Raw genomic sequence first — 16768 nt, 5'->3', positions numbered from 1 at the left:
CAGTATCTGACCAAATGTCTCCCCTTCTGCTCCTGAGTTATGGTGTTGAGTAATGGCCAGAAAAGTGTTTTTGCAGAACATTATGATATCACAGTGAAGTTGACCTTTGACCTTTTGGATATGAAATGTCATCACTTCATCATATCAATCTATCAGATACTTGTGTACAATTTTGTCAGTTAGTCTATGAATTCTTGAGTTATGGCCAAAATGTTTTGTGTGATCACAATGACCTTGACCTTTAAGCACCATATTCTAATTAGTTCATCCTTGCATCCAAGTGGATGTTTGTGCCAAATTTAAGGAAAATTCCTTAAGGCCTTCTTGAGATATTGATATCATGAGAATGAAACAGTTGTAAGGTCACACTGACCTTTGACCTTCCACATTTGGACGTTTCAGCCAAATTTGAAGAAATTCCCTCAGGGCGTTATTGAGATATTGTGTTCTCAAAATTGACACAGATACAAGGTCATAGCGATGTTTGACCACCAAAAGTTTACCACCTCAGTTTACCAATGAGTCCAAGTGGAGGATTATTTGCCAAATTTGAGCAAGTTTCCTCAAGGTGATTTTGAACAATTGCGTTCACAAGAATGAGATGGACGTAAGGTCAAAGTGACCTTGCCTTTTGACCACCAAAGTCTTATCAGTTTATCATTAAGTCAAAGTGGATGTTTTTGTCAAATTTTGGAGAAACTATCTGATGGTGTTCCTGGGATACTGAGTTCCTGAGATTGGGACAGATGTATGTAAGTACGAATGGACCCCCCGAAAACATCATGCCTCTGATCATGGCTATTACTATCGGTATAAAAGACACTAAAAATGGTGGGAGGAGGGAGGAGGAGGAAGATGTGAAGAAAGCGGGACCTACCATTGTTGCCGAAGTCCAGCGAATACTTGACCACGTGGTAGTTATTCCACACATACAGCAGGTTGTCTCTCGGGTTGTAATCCACTGCCGCGATGTACTGGTAGGAATTAGGGAACGGTATGTTAACCGTCATCTCTTTGCTCTTATCAGTGTTGTACATGTAGTCGATTTTGTTCCCCGTCCCTTCGTTGTCATCATCTTCATACACAGTTTTGACAACATACAGGACTCCGCAGATCATGAAAGCGTTGGAGGCGGAGCGTTTGTCGTAGCTGGTGTCCCAGGAGCCCTCAATGCGTAGGGTATAGGGGTTTAGCTGACTCACCACGATGCGCCCGTTGTTCTGCTCCGTTGCATAGATCACCCACAGTCCATTCTCGTCTACCGCCAGGTCAATGTCTGACTTTCCCCCCCAGCGGTATGGCGAGGTGTCATGGTAGTTGGCGTTGGCAATAATGGCCTCGCCACTCTTTATGCGAGTGCGCAGGTCAAACTTTACAATGTTGCGGGTTCGCTCCTTGTTGAAGAACAGTGCACCATCATAGACGACAAAACCGGTCCCATCCACACGATGTGGGAGCTTGTAAGTGGTGGTGGGACGGCCTGCGATGAAGTCCTCTTTTGACGAGTACTCTGTGAGTGTGTCAGTGCGGTACGGCGTCCAGGGCATGTAGTAGATCTTGTCCGAGGCCTGCAGTGGGTCTTTGCACCATGCACCAGACTGGTGATCTGACTCAAAGAGATGCTCACTTTGGTAAACTCCTCGTAGAATGCCGGGGCAGAGAAATACTGAGGAAGGAATGATAAAATTCTCACATTAGATATATTTTTATAGTTGCTCTAAAATGTCAACTATTCTCTCTAGATTTTCTGACAACGCCTGTGAAATGTTTGCCTCTTTTCATAAATGTTAAATTGTGTTGTAACGCAACCTTAACCACCAGTGAGTGACGATGACACGATAGGCTCACTGTGTTGTGATTTGGATGTTGTATAGTTACTGTCATTCTTAAGAACGGCAGCAGCATGCCTCCCATTCAGCAGATAATACCCTGCTCTCACAGCTAAGAGAAAAAGAGAAAATGGCACATTTTGTTCTACTTCCCTCCCTTTCCCTCAATTCCCACTTCTCCCTCCCTCCCCGGCTCCTCATTAGTCTCATAGCTCTTTCTTCCCTTCCCTCCCTTTCTATCTCTGTCAGGAACAACCAACTGTAGAGCCGAACACGTCTTTTATCGCCTGCTGTTTCTGCAATTGTTACAATAATTCATTTCCCAATCCATTCTTGGTATTCCCATCTTTGAATACTGGGGTCATGTTTTATGAGGGATGTGGGAGACGCAATAAATTCTGGGAAGCCAGTGCGACCAGTCATAGGGACCTTTGTAATTTAATTGGAATGTTGTCGCATACACTCACATAGCAGATACACACAGAGACGGGGCCAGATGTGTGTTGCGGTTTCCTGTTCTTCCCTTTAACAATTTCAGATCCCATGCAAAGGGCCGGGAATATTGATTGAATTTTCATTGGCTATTCAAAGGCCCAATTTTCATATCTCAGGGAAGAAATACCAAATGTCAATGTAATCCTCTGTTCATTGGCTCCTCGTAAAAACGTGCTCGACCTGTGAAGAGTTTGTTAAGTGACATTCTATGCAATGCCATGAAATAATATGGGCCCAGAGTGTGTCTAATGAGAACCAGTGTTCCCAAATTGCCTCTATATGCTGAGATCAAGCTGTCTTAAAATAGCAGCAGTGACTTTGAAAGAGATGTCATTCTGCCACGAGGTACAAAACGCTTCAGGCGCTGGCATCAAAAAGTGACACCCAACCCCGGATTTTGAGCATGTGTGAATGTGGGCGTGCTTGTTTCACAGACTTACCTTTTTGTTCCACTTCTGCGTGAGCCATAGGCAAAAAGGTTTGAAGAGAGAAAGAAAGAGAGAGGAAGAAAGAGATGGAGACAAGAGACAAAAATAGATTAATGATGCAATAATAAGGAAATCATGATAATACAATCTCCGATCTTCATAATCATTCTCATATTTCATCCTAACCTTGTGAGAGTGCCAGGATGCTCTCCATGTGTGATTGGTAATAACATTACATAAGCGTCTGAGGAGACTGCACTGCAATGGGGAAGCTATCTGACAGTAATGCATCTTGCATATGTCACACACGCCACACATATGGGGGAACAGACACACACGTGCCATGCAGACGCAGAGAGAGGCATAGTGAGAGCACACAAGAGCATGACACTGCATCGAAAAGCACACAGATTCCCAGTATCCATGGCGGTCCTCTGTGTAGCGCGGGACAAAACACAGCAATGCAAAACGACCTGAGATAATGAGCTCTTTAATGTATGCTAATAGCAACCGAGCAATGAAAACCAGAAAATTGATTTGATTACTGGGATTGCATTTCAGTGGACCAGCCAAAACTGCCACATTAAAATGCTTTCTGATGCACGGTGGGTGAGCTGACGCTTTGTGTATGTCACCTACTCTGTGTACGAGTGCGCAATCATCTGTGTGTGGAGGTGGGAGCATACTGAATGCACTGGTTTGCTTCAACCCCAACACCAATTCCCTGTCTATTATATTCAAAGCGTTATCCTTGGAGCCTCGATGGAGGTTTGCTCACGTCGCCCCGCGATGAAATGTGCACACTTGCTCGGAGCCTCTTAAACATATGAATTCCATTCCACCTCGCTCCCAGGGGGACTGAGTGGAATGTGAACATGGCAGAAACCTAATCCTGCAGGCAGTGCCCTTGTGTCTTTCAAGACCGTTAGAGACCTGCTGAATGGAACTGGTCCCCCGAGAGGAGGAGGAGGAGGAGAGGAGAGGAGAGGAGAGGAGAGGAGAGGAGAGGAGAGGAGAGGAGAGGAGACAATTCTCAAAGTAAAAAATATTTGGAAGGACTTCCGGATGGCACATGTTTATATATAGCACACTACATCTTGCACAGTAGGCTACATGCATAAATTCTTTAACACATTAAAGCTAAAACTCATCAGCAACCGCAGGACATACACAAACACATGTGACACACAGAAACACACACACACAGGCAACCATTAAATCCGAGGCTCATGAAAAATGCATGGTAACTGGTGCGGCTTAGCACAACTCCCGATAAATAAGCAATCTCTGGAAGGAGATCGTGTTAAACCTTAAACAAGTGTGTATGTGCCAGTGTGCTTGTGTGTGTGCTGTTGCTAGTGAAGATATAAAATGGTTAACCACAAGGAAGCAGTTCCCTTGTGAGAAAATCTGGGGGAAGAAAGCAGATAGTGAGTCCGTGCAGAGCGGGGTGTGTGCGATAGAACGACAGATATTGATGCACCAAACACACATTTAAACAATACAAAGAGACACATTGGTGCTGAGATGACAGGGATTAATGACGCCGAGCAACAAGGACTTCGCATCACCTGAGTCTCTTACACAACCGCCTCCCCCAGACACAAAGGAAAACACGTAGAGTTCAAGGTTGCCAGCGACTAATAGATTTCAAATGAAAAAGTGTGGCGGCAACAAGTACACCAAATGGCACACAAAATGTCAAGCAAATGTCATTCAATTTGCAGCGCGGCTCGTTGTTTCACTAGATTAGCCGACGCCTCTGTCGGTGACCTCATTGCAAGATTTTTTTTTTTCCTAGGCATCTCTGGTTTTAATCTCCATGTCAACTGTGAGAAATTAAAGTTTTTTTGTTTTTTTTCCCCACAAATCGCAGCCATTCATCTTTCAGCGCGCAGGATTTGACAGAGTGAATATAGGTGGGAGAGACGTTTGTCAAGCGGTTTTTCTCAAGGTTAGCTCCAGCGTGCGAGGTGATGCTAGAGATGAGAGGTCTTTTATGCTGCTGCTAATTCAGCGCCGCCGAGAGTGGAGAGAAAACCGAGAGAAAACCTATGGACTACTTGCCACAAAATGTCCTTGTTTCCAAGAAAAACGTCAACAAGAGAGCATCGCCTTTTTCTATTCACTGAATCCTGCAGAGGTGCGGCATGTTTTTATCTACCCAGTATCTTTGACTGATCATTTGCAAAACCACTTAGACTGCACTATTGAATAGTTAGTTTTGCAGCTAGAAAAAAAAAGCTCATTTATTCCTAGCAAGGCTTTGAATTGATATTAGGAAACAATAGCAGAACAATAACACTAACAGAAATGCTCTGTTGTGACAATGTGTCGCCTGTCTAGTTTCATATTCATTAAAAATCCTCTAAATATTCATTAATATCTGCGTTCGTATCTTCTCAATTTTTTAACTTTCTTTAATCACATGAGCAGCTCTGACACTACCTTCTGTCTTCTTTCCCTCTCTCTTCCCATTTCTATTCACACACACATACACACACACTGAAGCAGTGTTAACCTGACTGTGGTGCGGTGTAAAGATAATTAGCATTTTTATTGAAAGCATATGGTTTATTAAGGAGGTATTCGTCTAGGAGGAAAGACTGTGTGTGCTTGAGAGCGTGTGTTTAAGCGTGGGTGCGCCCGCGTGCGTGTTCCTGCAGACGAGTGGCGACAGCAGCCTTACCACTACTATCTCTGATCTCCAATCAGCTCAGCCGGCTAAAGCCCAAGGTCATTTATGGACACAGACAGTTTTCTTCTTCCTCCCTCCATTATTCTATTCTTCCTCCGCCGTCCTCTCATCCTCACCTGCTGCCATTCTCTCACGTCGTCTCACGCTGTGCCTTCTTCTCCCCGCTCATTCTCTCAGTTGCGTCCTCTGTATTTCCGCCATCCCCTCCCCAACCCAAACCCTGTCCACCTCTCACACTGTGTCTTTTATCAGTTAATTCATTCTTTCTGTTTCTCGTCTGCTGGCCTCGTCTAACCTATTTCTCTCTATCTCTGTTTCAGCTGTCGCTCTCTCGCACCCTCGCTCCGTCTCTCTCCTTCTGTCTCTTTGGTTGCTTTCCATCTTCCCCTCGCTCGCTCTGGGAAACACAAAATCGCCTGCATATGTGTACACACAAACACACACGTACAGTATACTGTACATGCACATACAGAGAGAAAGAGACACACACACACAAGGACAGAATCCCGGCTGTGAGCAATTGTTTCCACGACAACACACACACACACACACACACACACACACACACACACACACGGCTCTTCTCATGTTATCATGATGAAGTTATTCCAAGGGTCCAATCTGACAGAAGTCTTTAATTGGACAGACAAGAAGGTGATTTTATCTTTTAATTAGCTCTCCTACTGAGCCACGTCTATTGTCTAAAATAGGCTGCATGGGTATTGCATAACATATCACTGGCTTTTCTGATTAATACACTAAATGTGGTAGTAGGCTAATTGCTTCATAACGACAGTTTGAGAGCCAGGGTCTGCTGCGTGAAGATGAGGAAACGGATAAACATAATCCCAAGTGTGCCCAGCTTTCTTTCTTTTTTTTTTTTAATAACACATGATCGCAAATGAAACCATGTAAATCATGATACATCTTTTTCTGCAGCAATAGCATAGTTGTAGAAATTAAATGTATCCATGCGTAAGAGCCGCCTCAGAGAATCACTTTGTACAGTGTGCTAATGTATGGATATTTATAGCCCGCCTGCACTGCAATGAGCAAGTATACACAGGTGGCTAATTACTGCCAAAGCTAGCTGGCTAGTTTGGCACACGACTGCCACACACTCGTACCACAGAGAGCCAGAGAGAGACAGAGAGAGCACTTGATTTTAGCTTTGGAAAAGCGCCAAAAACCTGCGGTGCAGGGAGGAGAGATGAAGAGCCGTGAAGGTAGGAGCGAGCCAAAAAAATCTTTAAGAAAAAAAAGGAGGAGAGGTGGAGGGGCAAAATTTTTCAGAAAACTGAACCGTACATAATTTAATTACCTGTTTTACAACCTACTTTGAGATTTGTTTACAGTATCTATGTGGTGGGGGAACATAGCCGCTCTACTTGAACACCAGTGCTGAGAAAAAGTACATCTACAGTGTGAAGTGGTGTCTCTTTGGAGCTCGGCTCATTTTCTTTCCATGCAATCAGTTTCTGATTACCCGGCCTCAGAGGTGATCGCTTGGGGTCAGGTGTTTACACTCAACAGCCAGCGGTATCAGTGCGCTTAATGTTGAGGGACCCCTACTTGAGTTATAGATGTCCCTTGATGTTGCAGCCATTTGAGTGCACTAAAACCAACCCTGCCTTTCTAATGTAAATACGATGATTTGTTAAAGTTGTTGAGTGTTTCAGGAATGTGACGCTTTGAGTACACTCTCATATATTTCAGAAAACAAGCCTCCTTTATCGATCCGTCCTGATTTATGGCAACGTTTCGGAGATATATCACCGCTTAATGTCTTACAAAATGTATCTTTCACAACAACGCAGCTGACAGCATTGATTTGCTATGTCAAGCACGCCAGCTTGATCGCAGACGGCTGGATCTCCGGCCTGAATGTCAGCGAGCAATAGTATCTTGTTCTCAGGTTCAGACATTATTACACCCCTTCAAAAAAAATTGATTTCATAAATATTTTTAGGACGTGATATGAAGGCTCTGCAAAGGATTTTGCCACGTTAAAGGCATTGTTCAGTTTTTTTAAGTGGGGTTATGTGAGGTACTTATCCATAGACAGTAGATTACATACAGTAGATGTCAGTCGACGCGCCCCCAGTTTGGGGGAACAGTCTGTCATGATACCTAAGCAACAAAAGGCACTTTAGCCACCTAAAAAAGTCTATGCTAAAACAATCAATATCATTTTAAGTGTATGCTATACTTGTAGCCCTTTTTAGATAGGAATTGTGCAAATTTGCAGGAAAGCCCAATCAGTCTTTTTTCAGCATTGGCAGTGTAAAAACAAAATCAGGGAGTGTGGCAAAATGCCGCCTACCTGCATCCTCGGTCTGTTTAAACTAAAAGGGTTCCGCCAATATGTCTACCCTACGTGGCGGAAAATTGGGCGCCGCGGATCAACTTGCCATTCCGCCTCTGTGTGTCTAAACGCCCACAGCTGGCCGGCAAAACGGTCCAACATTCACGGAAAATCTGGCAGTGTAAAAGGGGATAGTGATTTCCAGCAGGAAAATGAGGCTGATCTATTGCTCTCTTCAAAGCCAGACTCCATTGAGAAAAACAATGATTTAATGTTGCTGAACACAGGAGCTGCTGGTCCACTGCTGCCCCGATCAGTTAGTTTGCTTGTGTTATTGTGTGACTTTGGTGTTTAAAATGGTTAGCTCAAATTCACCAAAGTCAAACAATAACAGTAACTAACCAACTGATGGAAGCAGTGGTAGACCAGCAGCTCTCGTGTTCAGCGAGTTAAAGTTTCTGTTTTTGTCAGTAGAATCGGGTGGCTTTGACGAGAGTAGAGATGGAGAACTGAAGCTGTTAATGGCATCCCTGTCAGACAGAAAGATAAAGCAGTGAAAATACTCTTGATATAGCATACACTTAAGCTGATTTTGATTTTTTTTTTAAATGACTAAAATAGGTTTTGTTGTGGACCCCATCCACAGCAGCACATTACCTAGCTTCCATGTCAGACTCCAATCTGCTTCTCCAAACTGGGGGCGTGCTGACTGACATCTACTGTGTTTAATATACTGTCTATGGATAAGTATCCTATGCAGCCCCACTTCAAAGAATCTGAACTACCCCTTTAAAGCTCAAGGTATTCTCAGGCAAAACAAAGCAAAGTGCAGAGTCATGGTATCCGAGGACTGTTTTCACCTTTTACATCATATTTTTCTCTTGTGCAACATTTCTAAACACACCCGCAGGATTCAGGTAGTGTATCACAGCGCCACCTGATCCAGCCTGAACACTTAGTCAGTACACGAAAGCTGCTAATGTACTGTCAAAGGTTCTCTATCTGTCTCTCTCCCCTTCTCTATCCTTTCCTCCAATGCTCCATCCCTCCCTCCGTGTCCCTCCCTCTGTTAGCTGAGCTCTCTAATGACTTTGGTTTCAGATGCTGTCTATTTTTGCGGGAGGGGGGACGTTACCCTGGCGGACCCATTGTTTATCAGATCAGCATGCAACTCATCTCCCTTTGCACTCGGGTGTGCCTGAACGACTGCTCTTTCCAGTGATTAATCTATGAAATACGTAATGCTGTGTTTTCAAGTGGGCGTGCAGTTATAACAAAGATGAAAAAGACAGAACATGCAGACAAGTTTCAAATGAATGGATGAGTCGAGAGTGAAAACACACACCCTGTTTTGATGCCTGCGGTGTGTGCGGCGTGCGGGTGCATGCGCGTGCGCTCGGTGGGGCATTAAGCAGGTATCAGGTTGTGTTTCCATCTGCTCCAGAGAGGGCTCTGATAGTCCTATTATTTAATCTGCTGGTCATTCTAGACGCCAGGCAAGAGCCGTTTAGCCAGACATAATTGAATGCTTCAGTGTGGGAGATCACCTTGGCCGTCTGTATGGACTGTGGTGCCAAGGCTGCACACTCAGACGATGTTAGTATCTGTGATCTGCAGCACTTTAGGAGGAACTGTGCCTAAAAAACTCAAGTTCAAAACGCTTGTTCCAATCTGTCACCTTTGTCCATTGACAGAAGTTCTTAAAGAAAAGCTAATTTACTTTGTTTCTAAAAAAGAAATAACAGTAACATGAAACAAGGCAGCTTAACAAGATTTCACTCTTTTTTTGGGGCAAAACAGACAAGCCTAAATTGACTTTGGAGATGGACTTTGTTTGCTGTAAATAACCCCTAACTATCTCAACTGCAACTCTGCATGTCCTCTTATCTTTTATGACTTCCACCACAGGGATGTTTGTAGCCAACAAAAAATGATATACAGTGCTTCATGTGTACCAAAATAGATATTTTCATTTCACAACACCCACGCTGCCTCTTGTACTATGTTTCTGTGTGCTTTACAAAGGACACCATGCACGGTGTAAAATGGAGTACTATGAAGTGTTCAGTTCAGTATTATATTCATAACAAAAACTCATTATCAACTATTTTAATCTGAAGGTTACGTTTAGAATCTACCACGTAAATGCAGTAGGTCTATCAATGGACTGAGTAACTTGTATCTTCAAGGTTGTGTGTTTTTGACTACATTCAGGGCTTGTATTCTATACTTGTTCAGCAATGTGTTTTCTTTCAAAGCGTTTTAAATATTCAATTAATTTTGCATTAAAGCTTCAGTTGGTACCTTTTTTAAAAATATTTTTTTGTCAAATTTGCTGAAACTGTCACCACACAGTGGTGCTTGAGACAGATAATGTGTTTCTAAAGGCATTTGCCAGAATCCACCACATGAACAAAACAAACGATCAGAGCCGAGAGAACTCTAACACAGCTGTCAATTATGTCAATCACTGCATGTGAACTGTGGTCAAACTGTCAAACTAGGCAGCGCTGAGCAGATATGAATCAAGATTCTGCATTGCCCGGCCAGCATATTGGAAATAGTCAAGCCAAAAACGAAGCCCCGCCCCATGGCCAGGGCAAACTTTCTCATTGTGCAGCATTTTACATTGCACTAAAATATGTTTCTGAAAACATCTGAGGCAAGTAATAGGCGATGCAGTAACAGAATTATGGATTAAATAACTGATTAATATTCAATCGCTGGTTAGTTGTTTTTTCTTCATTCACAGTGGAGTCTAGCAAATGTCATTAGAAGCACCAAGAGGAGGAGAAACATGACTTCTTTAAAGATTATTTGTCTCATGCACTACTGTCAGGATACAGTGACATCTTCATCAAATATGATAAAAACTTGAATCAGACACAGAAGTTGCATTTCAGCTTTGCTTTTGGACAACTCCTCTAAGCTGGAATGCAGTGTGAAATAAACATCAAAGATAAAAATATGTCTTTAATCTACTAAGTCTCCACCCTGAACCCTTGTGTATTTATTATGTAATGAGCTATGACCTAGATTTTGGGGGTAAACTATGCTGGTTTAAAAAAAAAAAAAAAAAAAAAAGTTTCACAGTTGTTGGCATATTTAGCGACCCCTGTCCCATGACTGCTTCACTCCAGTGAATACGACCTCCCAGTCTGTTATCATGTGGTCAAAGGTTATATCACCATCTGCCATCGTTGGAGCCTTTCCTTCTTTCTCATCCTTCCTCCCTTGGAGTTTCCCAGTGAGCAGTGTCATCATAGCTTCCCATAAAAATGACTGTAGCACTCATATTTTTTTTTTATTTTCTATGTTAGTTCATTCTGTTTAAACCTGGTTATTATGCACACTTGTAGATAAAGATCAGGCTTCTCTAATATTAGTTAGTTTTATACTATCTGTATAATTAGATTTAAGTGGTTTCTGTGTAGGATTGTGTCTGACTGGTGTAATCAAACATCACCAAAACCTCCAGAATATCCAAAAGTCAATATTTATTGAAAAATATTATCATTTCCAAAATTCACCACATGTGAAAATTCTGCTTCAATCCATATTGTTAGTGTTTAGCTTTTCAAAAACAACATTTTCACTGCAGTCAAAAACCTGTTTGCTCTCCTGATTGCCACACACAAAGGGAGGCACGCACCTTTATTAACGGGGCGGTTCCAGCAGCAATCTAACAGCACCATAAATTACATTTTTTCATAAAGCTGCAGTTGGTAAGTTTCTTGAAAATAACTTTGTGTCATATTTGCTGGCAATATATACTGAAAAGGTACATGAGACAGATAGTCTGGGAAAAAATCATGTCCTTTCTCCTCTTTCTACTGCTTCTGTTGGCATTAGCTTTATCAGACCACTGGGCACCAACAACAACCATTCAGAGCCAAGGAGTCTGTAACGCAGCTGTCAGTCATGTCAATCACTGTCCGTGTGCAGTCAAACTAGGCAGTGCTGAACGAATATGAATCAAGATTCTGTTACTGTATTGTATATTTCTCACCTCAGATGTTTTTTAAAAACATATTTTTAGTGTACCATTTAGCTGTAAAATAACAAAGTTTGTGACCTGGCTGCCATGTTGTAAAAGGTCAACTTAAAGGTCCCATAGGTTCACACCTGTATTTTGGGTTTCTACTAGAACATGTTTACATGCGTTAATGTTGAGAAAACACTTTATTCTCTGCATACTGTCTGCCTAAATATACCTGTATTCACCCTCTGCCTGAAAAAGGTCTGCTCTGATTGGTCACTGTTACTTGTATTGTCACTTTAGGCGGGGGAACGACTGTGATTGCACTGTAGTGGCACTTTCTATTGTTACAGAATGTGTCACTGGAATTGCATTGCTAGGTAGCAGTTTGGGTCCCTGTTTACTTCTTCTCAGCTGATGTCATTAACATGAAATGCAAAACATTTCAACAGGAAATACAAAGAGACCCATTTAGAATCTTTATGTGTAAGTGTGAAACGGTCTGTTCAGTTGTGACATCACTGTATAAAAGATAACCACCCACAGCTTTCAAGTGTATTCAATTAAAAAAGACTAACCCATTTAATCTCATGAATCACATCATTTAAATCAAGGATTTCTTTTTTTTTTAGGGTTATGCCATAAAATACTATGACAAACATTCAAAGTATCTTTCACCTTCTTTCATTTACCTCTATAGAAGCTTCAAATTTATTGAAAAGTGACATTCGGTATAGTCCTAGTTTATTTTGGAATCAAACGGCATGGTTTTTTTTTTGGATTAAAAGTTTGATTAAAGTATGAAAAACTGCAGGCTTTTCACAGTCTAACTTCAGAAAACAGAAAATGTGTATTCAGATCTAAATATGAGATTGTTTGGAAGACTGTCAGTATTTCAGACACATGTCACTGGCATCAACAGTATGTAGATGAATATTGTCACCAATTACACAGTATACTCAAACATACAGCATGACTAGTGCTGTTACACAGTTAAGAGGTTAAAAAAACGGTAAAATACTCTTGAAATAAAAAGGGTACTTACTGTATGGGACGCACTCATATTGGACTTCCAAGTACTTGTACGTTCCAGGGCAGGGGTCAGGGAAGACGTCAGGCCCAGCCACCACCGCACATTGGGTGCGGTTGTTGCATCTACATGGGAAACAGGCAGATATGTTAGCTGAATACATCCAGATGCACAAATATGTTCAAAAACACCCACTGAAAAATGCACACAATGTGGCTTTGAAGTCCAAAGAATTATGCAGAACTCAGACTCTAATAGATGAGATGTTGTATACAGTGAGATGTGTTATATCCTCTCATATAATTCACTACATTCACCCTGAAACTCCAGAATCATCTGTGCTTAAGGACCCTTTAGATTGACAAGAGAGCAGACAATACTGATACGGCTGGAGTGGACATTACACTAATGGAATCGTTGAGTTCACTCGTATACAAGGTGGTACACAATGGCTATTGAAGAGCTGTTGCGCAAGGGCACTTCTAATGTGAATGTGTATGTCTAAGTGTGTGTGTGTGTCTGCGTGCAGCAGTGAGAACAATAACCTATGGCTTTAAGAGTATTTCGCCCCAGACTCCAGATAATTAATTTTAATTATCAGGGGGGCCCTCTCCTCTGACACACTAAAAGTAAGTATTCCTCACACTTATTAACACAGGCTATGTAAGGTAGCGCACTATGTATATTTACCATGTGCCAGTGAGCATGGGATGTATTACTGAACTGTCCTAACAGGGGTCCAAAGTGTCAGGGGCCTCCCTGGCCTTGATCTGTAAAATGTCCCTTAAATACTGACCAGGAGGAGACCGAAAATTACCGGGGAGGTCCTGAACCAATTTCAAAGATCGGTATCAGAGCTAATCAAGGCATTTTTTATCTGATAAGGATCGGCTAGAGCCTGATCCGATCATTTGTTTTTTTTGTCAGCTGTCACACAGGTGCTTTTACTCGCAAAGCTTTCATATTGCAACGCAACTCTCCAACTTGCCACTGTCTGACTCTCCTAAACTCTGCTGAGCTCTTGTGAGTAAGAGCAGGGGCTGAGCCCTGCCCGCGGTGAAACACAACACACCAAAAACTACAGAAAAATGCAGTATGAGACTTTTATTTATACCAGTTACCGAAAATACAAGAAATCATTTCATTTCAGCTCAGTGTGACTGTCCCTTGTGTTTTTCTGTCATATATAGTGCATAGTGTTTCCCTGTCCTGCTCAGAGGAGAGAGACAGTGGTGCTAGGCTTACGACAACTACGTACATTCACCACATCACTGCAAGTACAACAAAAGCCCCATGAGCAAAAAGCCAAAACAAGTGATATATTATTGTAGCTATTCAGTTATCAAACATAGGCTATACATTAGATTGATTTTAATAACTTTTGAGTATTTAAGATTACACTGCGCAGCTGTATAGGAAAACAGAAATATTGGATCAGGACTCAGCATCAGCAGATAGTCAATACCAAATGACTTGGAGCAGGATTGGGGGCGAAAAAAATTGATCAGGTCATGCTTAAACATTAGATGCATGATAATATCGGCATGTCATCAATATTGGTCGGTATTGGCTTTAAAATGAACTTTCAGAATCAGCCAACATGCTTTCTCTTATTTTGCACAATGAGTAAATATTACATACATTGAAAAGTATTTTATTTCATGTCTCCATCTGCTGCTGGGCCATCAGGATAAGAGTATGCATGCATAATATGATGTTAATTCCACTGCAAAAGAGACTTGATGATCACTAAAATTAGGTGGGGAAGAAAGTCAATTATTGGCTTATTGGTACATATCGGTATATTGGATATTGGCAAAAAATTCAATGGCATCAAGGAGACACAAAACATCACAAAAACAATTCAAAACCACCACAAAGTCTGTGCGTCTTGCTCCTCTGAAGGAGAGGCAGGGCCTTTTACATATCAGTGCCCAGGGACCCATTGTCTAATAATCCGCCCATGCCTGTGAGGGTTTGTGTTTGCATTCATGTCGCTGTGCAGCTATAAAAATGCATACATGACATTTATGTGTAAGTGTCTGTAATAATTAAACATGCTATAAGACCCTTCCTCGCAACCAAAGATGATTTGTTGGGGGGCGGTCGGAGCCCATATATTATCATGATAGATACATGTACTAACATGAAATGCTACCCCTCACTGAAGTGCCACTTTATCTCAATGAGGCCTCCTGCTTTAAATAAATTATTGAAATAACGTGAATGAGGAATATATATCATATGCAAGACTGGTGTGAGACAACACATGAGGAAAAAAGGCCTATTTTAAGAAAGGCAGATGAGCCATTTCTCTTCTCCTCTGAATATTTTCTTTCAATTAGTACAACTGTTCTGTCTCTCGCTCTTTCCCTCTCTGTGCACCTGTCAAACAGGCGACATTTACATTAAAAACATTCCGATTCTCCCATTGAGATATTTTTAATGAGCATGCCAAACCCCTCAAGTCTCTTTTCTTACAGTATCATTCAACAATTTGCATAATGAAATATGCATGAGGGCTAATTTAATTTTTGGTTCAATATTCACTTATTATAGCACAGAAAACCAATGCAGGCTGCACACCCACTGTGACGTATATTAGTGTCTATTGCTGACCAGCGCGTCTGTGGTCAAGTGAGGGGTTACTGGAGTTTAAGAGGTTTAAAACTCTATGTGTTGCGCTGTCTGTCATATTCTAATAACAATACCCGCCAGTCTTCTCTCCTCTCTCCCTCCCTTCTTTTTTCTCGCCTCCGTGCTTTTTAATTTCTTGCCCCGGTGCCTTCATCATCGGTCACCTGTCATCAGTGCAAGTTGTGGACTGGGAGGGGGGGGGGAGGGGGGACACGAAGTGACACGGCGCCACAACTTTGCTCACAACTCCAACCAATGGACACGACTGGCTGGTCCACAGTGGTGAGTCAGAGCGCAAAAAAAAAACTTCACATATTCGCTACACCAAAAACAAAGTCCAGTATCTGTGATGTCATCGTGCTGGGAGATGAAGTCAAGTGATTAGAGCTGCATGTTTGACTCAAAATTTACTCAATAAAAGGTGCTGCCCCAAGTGTAAGTGTAGCAGTAATTATTACCACACACAAACTTTTAGGGGAAAAACCTTTAAAAAAAAGTTTCTATGTGGGCTTAAAGGAATAGTTCAGATTTTTTGAAGTAGGGTTATAATAAGTACTTATCCATGGACAGTGTATTATGTACAGCTGATGTCAGTTGGCACGCCCCCAGTTTGGAGAAGCAGGCTGGAGTTTGAAATGGAAGCTAAGCGACATACTGCTGTGGAAGGGGCAGTAACAAAACATATTTTAGTCACTCACCTCAATATCAGTATAGTGTACTCTATATTGAAAGTATTTTCACTGCTTTACCTTAATGTCAGACAGTGACTTTTAACTGGAAAATTAAGCCATCACATAGCTCTCTTCAAAGCCAGACTCCATTGAGAAAAACATTGATTTAACATCACTGAATCCAGGAGCCGCTGGTCTACTGCCTTGAATGGTTATATTGTTTATGTTATTGCATGACTTTGGCATTTTAAAGGGTTTATTCAGATCCACCAAAGTCACACAACAAATACAATATAACAAACTGATCAAAGCAGCGGTGGACCAGCAGCTTGTGTTTAGCAGTGTTAAATCAATGTTTTTGTCAAAGGAGCCTGGCACTGACAAGAGCGTAGATGGGGAACTCAAGCCGCTGATGGCTTACCTGTCAGAAATGGCTGTCCGATGGAAAGGTAAAGGCATGAAAATAATCTTAATATTGTGTACACTTAAACTGATATTTATCTTGTTAGGTGTGATTTTTTTGTAGGTGGCTAAAATCCGTTTTGTTGCTGGCCCCCATCCACAGCAGTACAATGCTGAGATTCCATGTCAGACTCCAGCCTGCTTCTCCAAGCCGAGGGTGTGCCGACTAACATCTACTGCATGTCATACTCTGACTATAGATAAGTTCCCCATACAACCTCACGTCAAAAAATC

General features: G+C 41.9%; 1 protein-coding gene across 14 annotated transcripts in view; it reads right to left on the bottom strand.

Moving 5' to 3' along the window:
• Positions 1-16768, bottom strand: part of adgrl3.1 (adhesion G protein-coupled receptor L3.1) — a 170363-nt gene that overhangs the window by 85856 nt on the left and 67739 nt on the right. For all 14 annotated transcript variants that reach the window (XM_049569478.1, XM_049569512.1, XM_049569521.1 and 11 more), the window contains exons 5-7: positions 12780-12889; positions 2765-2779; positions 878-1666 (exon numbers count right to left, since the gene is read on the bottom strand). In XM_049569478.1, the coding sequence (XP_049425435.1) occupies positions 878-1666; positions 2765-2779; positions 12780-12889 (914 nt within the window). The remainder of the gene's footprint in view (positions 1-877; positions 1667-2764; positions 2780-12779; positions 12890-16768) is intronic.

The sequence above is a fragment of the Epinephelus fuscoguttatus genome, linkage group LG3 (genome assembly GCF_011397635.1).
Source record: "Epinephelus fuscoguttatus linkage group LG3, E.fuscoguttatus.final_Chr_v1".
NCBI classification, from domain to species: domain Eukaryota; kingdom Metazoa; phylum Chordata; class Actinopteri; order Perciformes; family Serranidae; genus Epinephelus; species Epinephelus fuscoguttatus.
Note: the sequence above shows the minus strand (reverse complement) of the source record. Positions and strands in the feature narration are given on the sequence as shown.